Source organism: Saccostrea cucullata, unplaced genomic scaffold (genome assembly GCF_032062105.1).
Source record: "Saccostrea cucullata isolate Sc308-1 unplaced genomic scaffold, CSIRO_AGI_Scuc_v1 ctg573, whole genome shotgun sequence".
Taxonomy (NCBI): Eukaryota; Metazoa; Mollusca; class Bivalvia; order Ostreida; family Ostreidae; genus Saccostrea; species Saccostrea cuccullata.
This window is the reverse complement of record NW_026921228.1, coordinates 155,659-173,367: the sequence shown is the minus strand read 5'-3', so window position 1 is coordinate 173,367 and position 17,709 is coordinate 155,659. Positions and strand designations below refer to the sequence as shown.

Sequence of the window (17,709 nt, the reverse complement as noted above, 5' to 3'; positions counted from 1 at the left end):
CTCGAAATGGTGACTTTGAACGAGACTGTTGATATTCTAGCGACATAAGTAAAGGAAGTTGACGATTAAAAAGAAAAAGTCATCACGTTTATCATAAAGCTTTGTTGTAAATTAATATCAATGTCTTTTTAGTCAAATATCCATTTTTTTTCTTCCATTGAGAATGTTTGGCAATCCCTCTGAAGTGAACTGAAAAGATTTTCTACCTTCATGGAATTCCAGACAAAAGTGAAATGAAAATAATTAACCCTGAAAACTGGACAAGATTAAAGTACCCCCTTCCTTTCTCTTCTTAGCTCTATTCCATGCATTCATTGCGAACACCTCCTAAAAGATTGTTCATTTTTCCCACTGAAACGAATAAAACCCACCACCTTCAATGTTTAAGGTAATTCCACCCTCCTATGATGTCATAGGTTTTGCTAAAACTGTAATTAGTTTAAATTCATATCTAACAGAACAATATCTTTTGGAAGAATGATTTACAATAGGTGAAATGATAACTATTGTTAAGTAAAAGAATTTTTAAAATGCATATTTTCTTTATTTGATCAATTAATGTTTACAAGGGCAATAACTCCTTCTAAGGTCTCTTCAATCAGGCATTTACTTTATTGTACTTCTAATGTAAAATAGTTACCCTGGTATTCACAATTCAAAAGAATCTTATAAGTAGGAAGTATTTAGGAGCATTCAGCATCAGAATTATGCATTTTAACCAGTTTTTACATATTTTTCATAATACTGTTTACAAAAAACGTGCGATTTTTTATGTTGACATACACTTCCGTTTATTTATGTTTAGCATTTTAAATAATATGGTGACCTATACATTTTTCCAGTGATTGGCACATTAAAAGTATATTAAATAAAAAAATGCAGTTTTTGTACTTTGAACCATTAAAATTGTGAGGGTGGAAACACCTTAAATAGAAAAAGAAAGAAAAGCAAGATTTACAAACATCCTTGTCGTTATATTTACTTTATCAATTTCAGACTTATGAAAAACTAAAAAAAAACATTTACACATTTGAGTGAAAAGTGTTTAGATCATATCCTCATAATATTTTCAACTAAATGTACATGTACATTTCCTACATTGAGTTAAAAGCCAGCTACCATTTATTTGTCCCAAAAATGTACATTCTCTTATATGATTTTTTTTTTTAACAATAAGCAAAATCCCAAATGAAAATGATTCAAACGGGTTCTAAGTTGTTTTTTTTTTAACTACGCTACCGGCTTTTAAAATTCCTTTCTATCGTATGATATTTCTATTTTATTTTTTTTTTATTTTGGTTCATTTTATTTATTTTACTTTATTTTTGTTTATTTATTATGTGTTTTAATTAATTAATTAGTTAAATTAATTTGATGTGTGTAAAATATTTCCCCCTTTTTCTCAAAAGAGATAGGAAAAGATAACTCTGATACGCCTTAGTATTTTCCGTTTTTATCAGAATTTCTTGAAATTTAAATTCCATAAAAACAAAATTATTCGCGAAAAATATTAGTCTGAAATGTTTTTATGGTTGTTTTTTTTTAATTTTTGATTCTATACTTTAAATGACTTCTTTATTTTATTATTTTTTTTACATTAAAAATATTTTCAATAAATAACTAAATAATCCAAGTTTAACTTCCGGTTGTTTAAAGGGAAGAACGGAATCCCAAGAATCTGTCAAGTTTGCTAATAAAAATGTCAACTCCTGACGTTCAGAGGGTAGGTACATCGCTTATCATGTTCTTATTAGCATAAACATTGAGAAAAAAGTATGTTTCTAAGTTTGTATCTATCGCTTTCATTTGAATCGAAACCTATTGTTTATAAACACCGGGTTCCAAATTTACACACAAAGGCGGAAACACCCATTTTTGGGGCAGTTATGTCTACATCGATTTGAAGCCTTGCAGGAAATGCTAATTCAGAATTTTTTTATAACCATAGGCCTTAATGTATCAGGATACATCTGAATTACATCTGTAATATTAGATTCTGAATGAGAAAAAAGGGATTAAAATTTTTAGGATGGTTGATATTTTTAAAAAGATCAGTAACCCCCTATGAATATATTCAAGCTAAAATACATCAATTACATAAAATTCAATTAATCTACTAAGATTAAATTGTTTACCATTTTAGTTAATATCGCGGGATTCGTTGAGACTAAAAATCTTGGACTGAATTCTCTTCTGAATCTCAGACCAGTGCCACACAAAATGATTCTGGAAATCTTTCTTGGACTTCAACCATTTGTTATGAATTAATTAGGTTGAAATGAATTCCTTGCCCACGTCAACGTTTTACTTTGGACATCCTATATGAAATATGTTTGAATCAGACAGTGAGACTGTTGCTAGAAGCCTTTGGTTTCGGATGTCTATAAATGCAATGAGTTAAAGTGGGCAGGGAATTCATTTCAACCTAGTTGGATCATAGCAAGCGGTCGAGCTTTGGATAAGATTCTCAGAAGCACTTTGTGTAGCACTGCTTTCAGAAGAGACTTCAGTTCAAATTTTTAGTCCTGATGAATCTTGCTGAAATTACATTTGATGGTATTTCAATTGTCGGAAACAAAGAGCACATGTACAGTTAGTATTGACAAAAATGTTAACAACTTTTCTCGGTTTCTATCATCTAGAATCAGGAGTTTAACAATATTACATCTATTTTGAAAGAATTTCAACGAAAATTGTTGCAATTAAATTAAGTGAAATGATAATAATTTTTCTCTGATAAATGTTTTATAACAGTCTTTTTAACATTATTATAGTTAGAATGATCTAACTGTGTCTCGGTACAAGCCCTCACCACAGTTAGAATACGTCCCATATACTTGCAATGTAGCAAATCGGAGCGGATCCGCTCCGAAACGATTTTGAAGAATATAAAAGGATTTGCACTGGAAATAACTACCAAGTTAATCAAAACAAACCTTTTTGAGATTGCTTATGCCTTTTATCTCAGAAAATAATCCATCTAAAGACGAAAATCCAATTAATTTTCTCAACGTTTTTCTCTCGCTTCAAATTTACCTGCCATGTTTACATTCAGAACTCTCTAGATTGTTCGTAGTAAATGCACTGAGTTATAGTGAGTACGAGTTACCGCCCATGTTTCTTTTGCTACATTACGAATACACGGATCGAATTCTATCGTTAAACCGGGTCCGTAGGACAATATCATTTTAACGATAGAACGTTCTATCTAACATTATTACAACTCCAGAAATTCTGATTTTTATTTTTGTTATTTATTTTTTCTTTACTGATATGCTGACAGTGTGATAATCATGTTAATTTTTCTCAATCTGACCCCTTCCTTCCATTTCTAATTGTTGTCAATAGAGCTGGAGAGAAAACTTGCTTACATGATGAAGCGGACATGTAGACACATAAGAAATTTAAACTAAAACACATACTTTATATTGGAAGCCAGTAAAGTGTTTAAATTATATGAAAAAAATATATAGCAAGCACTGATAGTTATGTTATATGTTTCTTGTAAAGAAAGAACAATCGTCTGATGGAGACACATCATTAGATCAGTCAGCTGATCTGTCATGTGATCAGTCACAAGAAAATCTCGACCTGTCACTTAACCAGTCGGAAATTATTGCGGAAAAGGTATTCGTACATAAAGTCTCGCCATCCTCGCTATGTCTGTTTCTGTATCCTAAAATAATGCTCCTTTAATTCTTTGCATGTTGCCAGGGCCTTTACTCTTGAAAAATATTTAAAAAAAAATTCTTGGGCTTGAATTCAATTAACAATGTCTCTTACAAAATTGTGGTCATTCATGGTACTCTGTTGGGGAGGAAAATTATGGTTTTGGATCAGTTAATGTTAATGGTGTCACGGTCACGTTAGTTGAAAGGGTTAAGTATTAGAGATAATACAGGGTATTAACATGCATAAAAGAATATGTAAAGAAAAAGATATAAAACTTTGGTTAGAAATTTATAGCTAATAACAAGTAATTAATCTTAAACAGCATCAGGACATTAAAACTACAATGCTATTCTGGCCATTGCTGGGACTCTAACCAAGTCTAATGTGTGCTGGTCTAAATATGGCAATGTGCTTATCTAATTTCATCCTAAATGTCATATTTATTACAAAGTAATCAGTGTTTAAGTGTCTTGAAATAAAATTTGAATCTGTGTTAAATAGAATCTGCAAATGAGATTTTTGTAATTTGTTTATATGTCACAATACATGTACTATAATAGGTAAAAGGTCTTTTATTCCTATCATAGTTCCTGCTGTGAAAATTATAAATATGCCCTATCTGCATGTTAAAATATTCTTTGTTTCAGTATATGCTATCTTTTATGCTATTCACTTGTCAAACTCAGAATCTGTGTTGATTATAAACTTGATAGCAGTTCTACCTGTCATGTATTGTCAGCTATAACATGTATAAAGTGTTGACCTAGGTCTCTCTTCCTTATAAGAACCTTTCCTGAGATGAATAAAAAATGTCATATACACTAATTATACATGATATACATATAAACACCATTAATTGTAATGGACTTTTGTATCACTTTTGTTAACATAAATCATTCAAATTATACAAATTATCATGTGGAACATTTTTTTTGTCTCTTTGCATATGTTGAGTTAGAATATGTTTAGATGAGTCATGTTTAAAAAATTAAGTATGTTAAATATAGCAGTGAAGTTTATGGTTTTTAGCAAACAGAATTCATTTGTTTAAAAAATTAAATCACTTTTTATTCGTTAAATATAGCAGTGAAGTGTATATAGTTTTTAAGGTTATATAGAGAAATATTAACAATTTGTGAAAATTATGTCTGTTATAAAGATTCATGCTTTCGAAAATAAGGTGTCGCGAAAAATTAGTGATCTACAGTATATAGAATACCGGTACTGATGTTAAAAAAAAAGTTTGTAGATGTTGATATTGACTTAGTAGTTTGGTGTTTAATGAATATTCTTTTTGACAAAATAGAAAATGAAATCTGAGAAATGGAGCAAGCTTCCAGTAATATCTACCACCAGTCTGTACCCAGACTTCACAAAGGTGAACTCTTTCTAGGTTATCCTAGCACTTGTTCATGTTCAATTGGGGGAAAAAGTTGTTCATGTTCAGTTTGGGAGAGGGAGGCATTTATTTTTCATTGCACATTGACAAATATACTTCTAAGTTAATAATTGTTCTTTTTTTTATACTAACTAGTTTTACACACATGTTCGCTACTGTTTTAATTTTGATTAATTCTACACAGATCATCAAGTTGTATTTGTTTAGAGATTGGTTATTAAGCATTACTAACTTTCACAGCTGGTTCAGGTTTATATTAAACATTGCAGACATGTTGTATATAGAAGTTCTACACATGGTATGTAAAACCAATGGTTATTATCAGTAAAGCCTTCCTGGGGTCAAATCATGCAGTAATAAGTCTTCACAGATTGAAACTTTCTCTATAAACAAACTATAAGCCAGATTTTGGAAGTATTGAGGTATAGTCAGTGTTATATTGAGTCCCCTAAGACAATATGTCGGTTCAAACTCTAAGGTGCAAGTTTTCATCCACCTGTCACATTGTGTCCAATTTGGCTCCTCTTACCTGCTCAGTGGTATGTGAACAATTTAAACCCCAGTCACATTACCAAAAGCGACCAACTGCCGACGGGTTTTGAAGCAAAAAAGGGATTCTTCGGGTGACAGTCGACAGTTCATCGGCCGTTGTCTTGGCCGATTTTGACCTATTTTTTGGTCGGCCGACCAATTTTGTGTCCATCGGTCCAAGTTATAATTTTTCATGCGTAGGTGGCCGATTTCTTCTGTTATCACATTGTGTCCAATCGGCAGTTTTATTAACTCGGTCGTCCGTCTTGGACAATAAGGGTGTTGACCTGCTTAAAATCAGTGGCTATCGTGAACAGTTACTTTTGAATATCTTGTGAATATTTAACCTATTAAGGATACGTTACAAACAAAATTTTGATTTTCATATAAATTTTTTGAATGATAATTAATCCGAATATAAAGAAATGTGTGTTCTTTGCTGCTTAGATATGACCTTTTGACGTTTTTAGGCAATTCCATACAAATTTTGCACACATTTTCAACACTGAGTCACAATTTTATAAGCTCTGCACTTTGCCTTGCAAACATTATTCACCTTTTATTCTATGTATTGTTTTTTAAAGAAAAAAGATTTTTTGTATTATTTATCATCATGTCCATAGGAGTTAGTAACCATTTTATGATAAAATTTAGACCGACCATCGTTAAATGTGACCTAGGCATTAGAGATCTTTGTTATTATCATGAATCGATGAGTGGAATATGAACTGCAGAGCCAAGTGCAATTATTTTTTTTTTCTGTGTTGAATGTTTTCTACCATCATGTAACCATTTTATGATATATACATGTATTTTGTGTTTTTGTAAGATGGGAATATTTAGTTGTTTCCTATGTTAATCATGGATACATTATTTTTATATGTTTATCAGTAGCATTTATGTATATTTTTACAGCCAGCTAAGCCACCCCACCAGAATACAGTGAGAAACTTAAATCTCAATGGCCATGTGGGCTTTGACAGTCTGCCTGACCAGCTGGTCAACAAGTCAGTGGCCCAGGGCTTCTGCTTCAACATCCTCTGTCTCGGTGAGTGTCAAACAGTTTGATTTTTGAATGTTGTTAACATTATACCTTTTAAATTTATAGTAAAAAATTTAATAGTTGTATCAATTTCAAATACTCAGTAATCATTATATATGTCATAATATGGAAGAAAAAAGATTGAACTATTGAATGTATTCTATGCACGTTATTTAGGAAGAAACAACTTTATTGTAAGGAGTATTTTGAACACCTATGTCCAAGTGTAATCATGATTTAGTACAAATAGAATTTTTAAGTATTCAGGTTTATTTTTGAGCTTGATGTACATGTAACTGAATCCAGAAAAGTTACTGCAAAAAAGAATATTATGATTAGTGCAAATAAAAGTGTTTATAACATTTAGAGTTAGGAACACTGAATAAATCAAAGGGGTGTGCATGGAATATACATGGATTATAATTGCTCTATATGTTATATTTAGGTGAGACAGGCATTGGGAAGTCTACCTTGATGGATACTCTCTTTAACACTCACTTTGACTCAACTCCCAGCACTCATGACCTCCCAGGGGTCAAACTAAAGGCCAGCACCTATGGTAAAATCCTATGTACTCTTACTTTTGTCATATTAAACAAATTCTTTGTTTTGAAATGTGTTTTTAAAAATTTGAAAATAGCTATACATGTAATTTTAATTGGTCTTAAAAATGTTTTAGATATTAACATTTTATCAATGAAAACAAAAATTTTGAATAGATGTTGAAATCTTATTATTTCAGAATTACAAGAGAGCAATGTCAGATTAAAGTTGACAGTTGTTGACAGTGTGGGATTTGGGGACCAAATAAACAAAGAAGACAGGTCAGTTTGTCAATTAGAAGCAGGATAGAAATGTTCTTATTTAGTAAAAATTTCATGGAAACTCATTGTGGGCTATATTGATGTCCAGTTTGATAACTTTTTGTTGAATTTGCAGGTGGAAGCCCATTATGGGCTACATTGATGCCCAGTTTAATAACTATATTTAATTTGCAGTTGGAAACCCATTGTGGACTATATTGATGCCCAGTTTGAAAATTTCCTGAGTGAAGAGTTGAAAATAAAGAGATCCCTCCATAACTACCATGACACTAGGATTCATGCCTGTCTTTACTTTGTAGCTCCCACTGGACACTCGTAAGTCAGGGGTTCAAAGCCTTATTGTATTTTGAACATGTTTTTGTCTCCTGATTTGCAGTGACATTTGAATTTAATCTTATAATGTACACCTTTCAATGTTGTTTGAAAAATTGCTCAGTTGCATAATTTATTTTGTATTTTTTTTTTTTTTTATTGATATTTCAATTCAATTCAAATTGGATGGATATATGTGTAAATTATGCATCATGTTTATTGTTATAACAGATTAAAGGCCCTGGATCTGGTCACCATGAAGAAACTTGACAACAAAGTTAACATTATCCCAACCATAGCTAAAGCTGACACTATCACAAAGGCTGAGTTGCAGAAATTCAAAGCAAAGGCAAGTTCTTCAAATACAAATATTAAAAAAAAACATTTTAGGAGGCAGGAAGCTCTTGGTAGTTGTATAGAATTGTAAGGATCTTTGTAATTTCTGAAGAAAGAGAAGGAAGTTAACAGTATTTGTTCTGTCCTACTTGATTTTTAATTGCTTTGTTTTCCACATACTGGGCATTTCATGATTAAGGGCTGTTAAATGTACAAAGAAAAAGAAAGAAAAATGAAAAGCATGGAAGTATTTTTAAAATATTTCAGGAAATTCCAAACAAAAAGTGGAAAATTGAAACGAACAAAGAAAGGAAAAAAACTTAGGTTTATACAGACACAGGAATTAAAAATTAATTTTAAAATTGATATATTAACTGTCATTTCTTGACAAAGGGTATTTTAGGAATCACTTTAATAAAAAACACACACACACACATGTACATGCAAACATTGAATCATTCTTTTTCTTTAAAATTATTCACAGTTTCAGTAAGTGAAATATATATGCAATGAAGAGTAATTAAGATAAATTTTTTTGTGTTCAGATCATGAATGAGCTGAGTTCTAATGGTGTCCAGATATACAGCTTCCCTGTAGATGATGAGACAGTGGCAGAAGCAAACAAAGTCATGAATGTAAGGGAATAAAGAAAATTTTTACTCTATAATTTACTATGTTAAATGTTTATTCCTGAAATACAAGAGCATAGACAGTCTAAATAGCAATGGTTACGTTTTTCAGGGTCATGTTCCATTTGCTGTGGTAGGAAGCAGTGATGAGGTCAAAATAGGTAACAAGATGGTCAAGGCCAGGCAATATCCATGGGGAACAGTTCAAGGTAATTGTCATTTTTAACTCATGGAAAACTCCAAAGAATGAAAATAATTGGTTCAAGTAGATGTTATATATTGTTTTTTAGCTCACCTGAGCCGAAGGCTCAAGTGAGCTTTTCTGATCACATTTTGTCCGTCGTCCGTCCGTCTGTCTGTCCGTCCGTCTGTCTGTCCGTCTGTCCGAAAATTTCACATTTTCGACTTCTTCTCAAGAACCACTGTTACAATTTTGACCAAACTTGGTACAAAGCATCCTTGGGTTTTAATTTAAATTGTTAAAATGAAGGGACATATCCCCTCGCAAGGGGAGATTATTGATAAAAGGCAAAAATAGGGTTGGGTTTTTAAAAATTCTTCTTTGAACCACTGGGCCAGTAAAGCAAATCTTTATGTGGAAGCATCTTGGGGTAGTGTAGATTCTAAATTTTCAAATCATGACCCCCGGGGGAAGGGCGCCACAATTGGGAATCAAAGTTTTATACAGAAATATATAGGAAAAATCTTTGATTAATCTTCTTCTTGAGAACCACTGGGCCAAAACCAGCTGTGACTTATGTGGAAGCTGGTATAGTGTAGATTTAAATTGTTCACATAACATGGAGGACATGAGAGAAACCACACACAGGGAATCAAATTTTTACATAGAAATATATAGGAAAAATCTTTGAAAATCTTCTTCTCAAGAACCACTGGGCCAAAAGGTTAGCAAGGATATAAAAATTTTTGATTAAAGTATAGAAACAGATATGGGTTCATTATTGAGTGTAATATATTTGGGGAATCAAAGTTTTAAAGAAATATATAGGAAAAATCTTTGAAAATCTTCTTTTTGGAACCACTGGGCCAGAAAGAGGAAAGTCTTTGTGGAATGATTGTGTATAGTGTATTTTCAGTTGTTCAAATAATGACTCCTGGGGGAAGAGACAGCAACACTTGGGTATCAAAGTTTTACATAGGAATATATAGGAAAAATCTTTGAAAATCTGTCTTCTCAAAGAGACCACTGGGCCAGAAAAGCTGAAACTTATGTGAAAGCATTCTGTATTGTATATTTATAAAAATCTCCCCGTCAATGAAGGGCAACACCCTATTTTAGGTGAAAATTTTAGTACAGGATATATATATGTAAAAAAAAGTTCTTCATCTTTAACTTTGGGCCAAAAAAGCTTTTTTTACGAAACATATGGTGAAGGATTTAGTGTAGATTTCAAAATGTCTTAATTATGATTTTTAGCATTCTATAACAGAAATCAAATAACAGAATTTTGTAAAATTTTTGAGCGATATTTTGGTTTTTAAGGTTTTGATTTTGTTTATCAGAGTTATCCAACTTTGCTAAAAAATAAGTGATGAAAAAATTTCAGAACTTTTTCCAAGATTGATTCTATGTTAAAGGATGGTTTAAACTTTCAAAATTACCAAAAGCAAATGCATTTCATTGCTAATGCTGAAAATTCTTCATGGAAATAGTTTCATAAGGAGAGGTGTATATTTATGGCAATGCAAATATAAGCTATATAACTACATGTTAAGTTTATCTTTCAAAAGCATGAATGAAGTAATTTACTTTTCATTTGAGAATGAAAACCACTGTGACTTTGTAAAGCTGAGGGAGATGTTGATCCGAACTAATATGGAGGACATGAGAGAAACCACACACAGCAAACACTAAAAATGCTTCCGCAAGAATATATATTGCAGGAAATGGGACATTCTCATAAACCTAATCCAAAAGGTTGGCAAGGATATTAAAATTTCATATTAAAGCATGGATACAAGTATGGGTTCATTATTAAATGTACATGTATTTCAGGGTTGGAATAGCAACAAACTTCTAATTATAATGTTGTGCTATACTTTACTTACATCTGTTTTGGGATAAGTGTGTTTTTACCAAAAAATCAACTTTCGGTAATGGACTGTCCTTTATTTATAGTTTATCAATAACTGATTTGACAAAGACAAAGATGTCCTAACACTTGTTTACATAGGAATCCCGGATATATAATTTTGTCATCACCCTAAAAATAAAGAAACAGAGAAAGAGGTCTGTATTGTATATTTAATTAAAAGAAATGGAGAAAGGGGCCTTTATCGTATTTTGAACTTAAAGAAATAGTGAATTAGGCATGTATTTATTTTAAAACAAAGAAAATGAAAGGAGAATACTCAAAGCAGAGCATATATTTATATGTTGCTGCTTTATAAATCTTATTTAATTTTTTTTTTTTTTTTTTGGTAAAATTTTTGAGTCTAATGCAAAATTATTATTTTTGAAAGGTAGATTAATTTTGAATAAGTTTTATTTTATTGGTTTTATGTTTTGCAGTTACATGACAGATTTGATGCATTGAAGAAAAAACACGCTGATGAGAAAAAGAAAATTGAGGACAACAAAACGCGTTATGAGAGTGAAATGGCAGCATTTCAGCAGCGTAAAGCTCAGCACCAAGCTCAGATGTCGACGCTCGGCAAGAAGGGGAAGAAATGAAACTCATACTACATGCCTAAACCATCCTCAGTGTTGTGCAGTTCTGCATCAATTTAAATTTTCTCCACTTAAAAGCAGTTTCTTTTGTTTATTTTTGAATCTCCATCTTGATTTTATTTATTCCTCATTTTCCCTTCAGAAGGGACCAATTATGTTTAAGGTAATTGCACCAGTATTAATAGGTAAAAATTGCCCAATAACATTTCAACAGGGGCCTCCATTTTAATTTTCTACTTTCTCATGATGTTTTTCATTTTACATGGATTGTAAAAAACTGAACAGTATACCATATTTCTTGATCAAATCAAGAGTTATGAAATAAACTTTTTAATTTAAATGCACAAATAAATCATACAAAATTATGTTATTGATTTGAAATTGCCTAGAAATTGACTAGAGATTGATTGAATAGCCTTTATGTTTCATGTTGTTGGTTGTACTTAGTAAGTGTATTTACTAGAGTTTATGTAACTATAGTGTTCAGTAAAAATGCATGTTTCATTTCAGCCACTGCCAAATCAATACCAAATATCAATCTCCCGTAACTCATTATATGAATATCACATGTATTTATGGATATGTAATGACAGTTTTTGTTATTTGTATACTTTTATATGCTTGCCTTAATGCCTGTATTGGAGTAACTGACTACTTAATTTTCATCATTGTTTTCTAATTAAGTGCTCTTATTTTACGCCTTCTTTTATTGATAATTTTTTCTAGTATTGAGTTACCACTTTGTTTTTTGCACAGAAATATGAATTGAATCAAATAGAAATCCTTCAAAAATTGTCTAGTCAGCAAGATTGGGAATAAATGATGAAAGAAAAACTAGCTTTTGTTTCTTAATTGTTTATATTTGTACGAATGTTGTCCATAAAGTTCGTGGACAAGCTAAAAATTTAATAAAAGTTGTGTCATTGATATTCATTATTGGCATATTTCTAATCCTTTACTAGATGTGAATTGAAAATTGTAAGATTTCATTCAATTTCAATTTTTTAATTACAATAATGGTTTCACAATTAGACTTGGTATGGAGACCCGGAGCAGCGCAAAATTTTAATTAAAAATATTATTTATCATCTTATGAATTTCATTTGTATTTTATAAAATTTTAGGAAAATCGGAGAGAATTTTACATTATGAGGTTGACGGAAGTTATCACGTCAAACCTGCAAAATTTGAACGTTCAAAGTTTTAAAACGGCTGAGCAATCAAAGTTAGAACATATCAAGACAGTATCGGAATTGTTCAAAAAAGATACGTTTTCGGAATAGGTGGAGCAGTGAACAGTTATAAAATTCTGCGTAGACATCGGAAAAACGCCTACAAAGACCAATGCATTCTGTAAACAATAGGGTAAACATAGTAAAAGAAGTTGTTCACTAGTATTTAAGTGGCATATAATATTTTCGGACGGAATGAACAGGATGACATGCGTGAAGGAAAACCATCATTCCGATATTGCAATGCTGTAAAAAATGAATTTCGTAACGTGATCATGACTTTGCCGTATTTCCGTAAATAAAATCGTCTTTACACGAACAGAGGTTGGATGATTGCGGGATATGAGATAGACATTGTTAAATATTATTTAAAGAATGAAACCTGAACATTTTTTGCACATTTTTATGACTGGTTAAAACGACATAAGAAATGTATTGAGTTAAACGGTGACAATGTTGAAAAAAGTTACGTATTTTTAAGTTGCCGTATTTAGCTTTTGACGTCGGGTAACGACAAGAGTTTTCGTTTTAGTGCTCCGGGTATGAGTATGTGTCTTTTTTGTATCTGATAAAAAAAAAACTATTTGTGCTGTGTTTTTGTTGAAAACTTGGATATTTATAAAATGAAACATGAACTTAATGAAAATAATAGTTTCATATATTTTGTCAATGTTTGTCAGTAATTATCAATGTTGTCCACGAACTTTACGGACAACCCTCGTACAGTAAAATTTTTCACCTAACTCAGCAAAATAGCCTTAGGAAGATTGACCATCTCTTTATTGAACTCATCGTCGCAAATCACGGCCATACTGTACGATCCTCTCCCATTCTGGAGAGAGCTATATGCGGACTCCGGACCGTGGCTTGAGACGATGCATTGAACTTGACTGTTTCTGTATATATGAACATTTTCTACAAAAGGGGGAGTAGAGTTTGTCAAGTTCCATTTCAAGCTTAAGTTAGCAGTCCAAAATACAAAATGTTGTGTTGAAGTAGATACAGGCATGAAAAAAAGCTGGCAATTGCTGCGTAAATGCTAAGTACATGTACATGTATTACATAAAAGAAACTATAGATATAGTTTTAAAAAATACCCCCATAGCAGTAAGCTATATTCAATATACTAAAACAAAGAGTTGAGAATCTTCATTTTATTTTGTCCATAGTAATCCAACCACAACGTATCTCTAAAATTGTTGTATCTTTTGCAGTGAGTCAACCATTTTAGCCCCACTCCCCCAAAACTTTTGTGGACTATAGTTTTGTAGAAAAAAAGGTTTGCATCTCCTAAATAGAGATTGGGTAAATTTTTATTCTGGTCTGTCTGTCTGTAATGTAAATGTGCAAGAAGTTGTGGTGTTTTCTTTCTCACCTTTAAGGCTGATTGACGATGGTTATCAGTTTTAGCCTATACGAAAGCCTATTTTGAGGAACTCGTAGCATATTACCCAGAAGCCATGCAAATCATGTTCTCGAATGTGATTGATAGTGGTTCGTGGACTCAAGGGCCAAATTGATGGTGGGTTTAGGTTGAAAAACAAATACGGTACCTGGCTTCAACTGAAGCATTTATTCTCGTTAAAAGTTTCACTGTTTATATTTTTTCATTTTTTTTTTTCATCTGGGAGTCGAATTTAAGGGTTGAAAAAAGGATGTTTTTCTTGCAAAAAAAGTGCCAGCCACTCCTATTTCAACTCGCACAGTAACCATTTTATTTTTTGTAAATGTTTAGTCGTGTCCTATTGAAGTGCAATGTCATGGGGTTTCAATTTTTTCTCTTTTTTCCCCCAAAAAATTTCTTGATTGAAAAGGGAATTAATATTTCATGAGATTAAGTTCACATGAGCTTTTCAGATACTAGTAACTTGTTGTCCGTCAGCCTGTAAACTTTTCACATTTTTAACTTCTTCCCAAGAACCAATGGGCCAATTTAAACCAAAGCTGGTACAAAGCACTCTTGGAGGAAGGGAAATTTTAATTCTTTACAAATCTTCTCCTCATGAACAAAACGGCCAGAAATGGTAATTAAATGGAAGCATTCTGGTGTAAGGTAGATTAAAAATTGTTCGAATCACAACCTCCAAGGCCACAATTAGGAATCCAATTTGACTTTGAAATATATAGTTAAAAATCTTCTCAAAATCAACTGGGGAAGCATCCTGGAGTAGTGTAGATTCTAAACTGTTCAAATCATAATCCCCTGTGGTAGGGTGGAACCACAATACATGTAGGTATTACAAGACATGATTTGTTGAAGAACAAGCAGGACCAAGTGAATCAGGCAAGCGTTGTGGCCCATGGGCCTCTTGATTACCTCTTCTTACTCGAAGGCTCATTGAACCAATGCTATGGACAATTGTACATTGATTGTTAACTGTTTAGCATTTGGATCAATTTGAGAATCTCTTGGCCATTTTTGTCAATTTTTTCACAGGGTATTCTTGGCCCAAAGACTTCCGTTTAGTGGTATACTGAAACTAGGAATGTGAGTACTAAAAAGTCTTCTTCTCAAGAACCATTGGACAGATCATAACCACACTTACAAAGTTTGAAGGATGAGGATAATTAAGTTAAAGATGAGAACTGTTCAAAGAATCGCCCTGGGGCAAAGGGCATGGACTCAAGATCACTTGACCAAAAATTACACTTTATAAAATGTTGATTTTTTAGCTTACTATAAGGACTAAGATCATCAAATCTTGTCAGTTGAAACATTTTAAGATTTTGACTCAAAAGTAGATCACTGATCTATTATTTGAGCTCCTTGGGGATCCGGGTTAGAATAGGTCCTCAGTACCCCCTTGCTTGTCGTAAAAGGCGACTAAATGGTGCGGTCCTTCGGATGAGACCGTATAAACCGAGGCCCCGTGTTACAGCAAGTGTGGCACGATAAAGATCCCTCCCTGCTCAAAGGCCGTAAGTGCCGAGCATAGGCCTAAATTTGCAGCCCTTCACCGGAACCTGTGGTAGGGTGCAATGGTGACGTTTCCATATCAGTGAAATATTCTGGAGAGGGACGTTAAACAGTATACAATCAATCAATCTATTATTTGAATTTTGCATTGCATAGCACTCCGCTATTCATTGTTAACTCTCAGCTGGTTACCCGTTCAAGAAATCTAAAGATTGATTAATTGATTATATACTGTTTAACGTCCCTCTCCAGAATATTTCACTGATATGGAGACGTCACCATTGCCGGTGAAGGGCTGCAAATTTAAGCCTATGCTCGGCACGTATGGCCTTTGAGCAGGGAGGGATCTTTATCGTGCCACACCTGCTGTAACACGGGGCCTCGGTTTATACGAATCCGAAGGACCGCCTCATTTAGTCGCCTTTTACGACAAGCAAGGGGTACTGAGGACCTATTCTAACCCGGATCCCCACGGGGCAGGAATCTAAAGAAATCTAAAGAAGCTGATGGCCTATCAAAATTCTTCTAAGAATTATAGTCGTTGATACAAAACTTCATTGAATTTTTGACACAATTTGACACAATTTGAATGGAAATAAGAGAACGGTCATTTATTAGCACAGGGTCTAATTGGTTTAAAATGACATTAAATATGACGACCAATTCTGTATGCGTGGAAGTCAAAGGGACATATTAAGTAGAGTTACCTCACAGGCACTTTTGTAAGAGGTGACTTCAATTATGCAAATTTCAGAACCTTTTGCTGAGGCGAAGGCAAAATTTGTATAACAATACAACTTTGAAGGGTGGTGGTGGGTAATTCCTCCGATATACAAAAAGAGATCTTGTGCTCCCTTGAAGAAAAAATCTGAATTGCAACACAAAAAGGCCTCTTTTATTTCATTGCAAGTCCTTGCAATGTTTCTAAATGGAAGTTCTCTTGGAATTCCTCACCATCAGTCTTTCACTATACACAACGATAATGTCAATGTGTCTTGGTTTTTCATTACCCGATGATTTGTGGTCCTGCAAATGAGTTCAAAACCGCACAAAGAAAGAATTAAACCTCACATTTTAAATGCAATCGACATTGTTTGGCCACTTAATCAAAATCAGTTTTCCCTAAACAATAGATGTTTTATTGGAAATAGGAGTGATGCAGGTTGATTCCTAGTCTGCAAATGACCTTTCTAACACAAACTGCCAAATATTGTGAAAAGATGACTAAAACCAATTCGATCTGGTAATATTTCGGCTGCATTGTTCATAGAAATTTTGCACTGTTTTTACTTCAAATCCTGGTAAAAACAGTTTACACAAATTGGTAAGGGTATTTGCAGATCCTATGTCTGTCATGTCACAGGTTTCTAAAAGTTCACCATCTAACGTAAATCAAGGTTATTTACATGTAAATACATTCAAAGCAATATGCTGAAAACCTCATAGATATTATACATGCATTGTGAATAAAAGTATATGATTAATAAATTCAGTTTAATAAAACTTTCATACAAAGAGAGAGAGAGAGAGAGAGAGAGAGAGTTTGAATAATCCCTGACATTTATGCTTCAAACATTAATATTTTTTGTATTCATGAAATTTATGTATAAAAGGACAACTTAGAAGGATGGTGGTGGGAAAATTCCTCTGCTTTACAAGAAAAGATTTTGTGCTTCCTTAAGGGAAAAATCTGAATTGCAATACAAAAAGGCCTCTTCTATTTCATTGCAAGTCCTTACAATGTTTCTAAATGGAAGTTCTCTTGGAATTTCCTCACTATCAGTCTTTCACTACACAACGATAATGTCAATGTGTCTTGGTTTTTCATCACCCGATGAATTGTGGTCCTGCAAATGAGTTTTGAACAAAAGCGACAAGTGCAAAACAGTGCAAAGAAAGAAATAAACCTCAAGTTTTAAATGCAATCGACATTGGGAGTAATTTACATTGCATATGACAAAATATTCTGTTTTCATATCATGCGATTTCTATTGGCCATCCGTACAAGTAAATAATAAGTCCAGACCATAAGGATTAAATGTCTAGCGGTACCGTAATAATACGATGAGAGAAACTCACCCCTTAAAGCTGTCCGCTATTCATTGTTAACTCTCAGCTGGGTA

General features: G+C 32.7%; 1 protein-coding gene across 1 annotated transcript; it reads left to right on the top strand.

Moving 5' to 3' along the window:
* The first annotated feature begins 1,633 nt into the window (after window positions 1-1,633).
* On the top strand, window positions 1,634-10,637 carry LOC134259520 (septin-11-like). The gene is made up of 10 exons (XM_062742108.1): window positions 1,634-1,723; window positions 3,511-3,627; window positions 6,518-6,650; window positions 7,090-7,203; window positions 7,387-7,468; window positions 7,643-7,783; window positions 8,012-8,129; window positions 8,662-8,751; window positions 8,858-8,954; window positions 10,524-10,637. Exons 1-10 carry the CDS (start codon window positions 1,700-1,702, stop codon window positions 10,619-10,621), a joined length of 1,014 nt encoding a protein of 337 aa, XP_062598092.1. The 5' UTR covers window positions 1,634-1,699; the 3' UTR covers window positions 10,622-10,637.
* The last annotated feature ends 7,072 nt before the right edge of the window (window positions 10,638-17,709 follow it).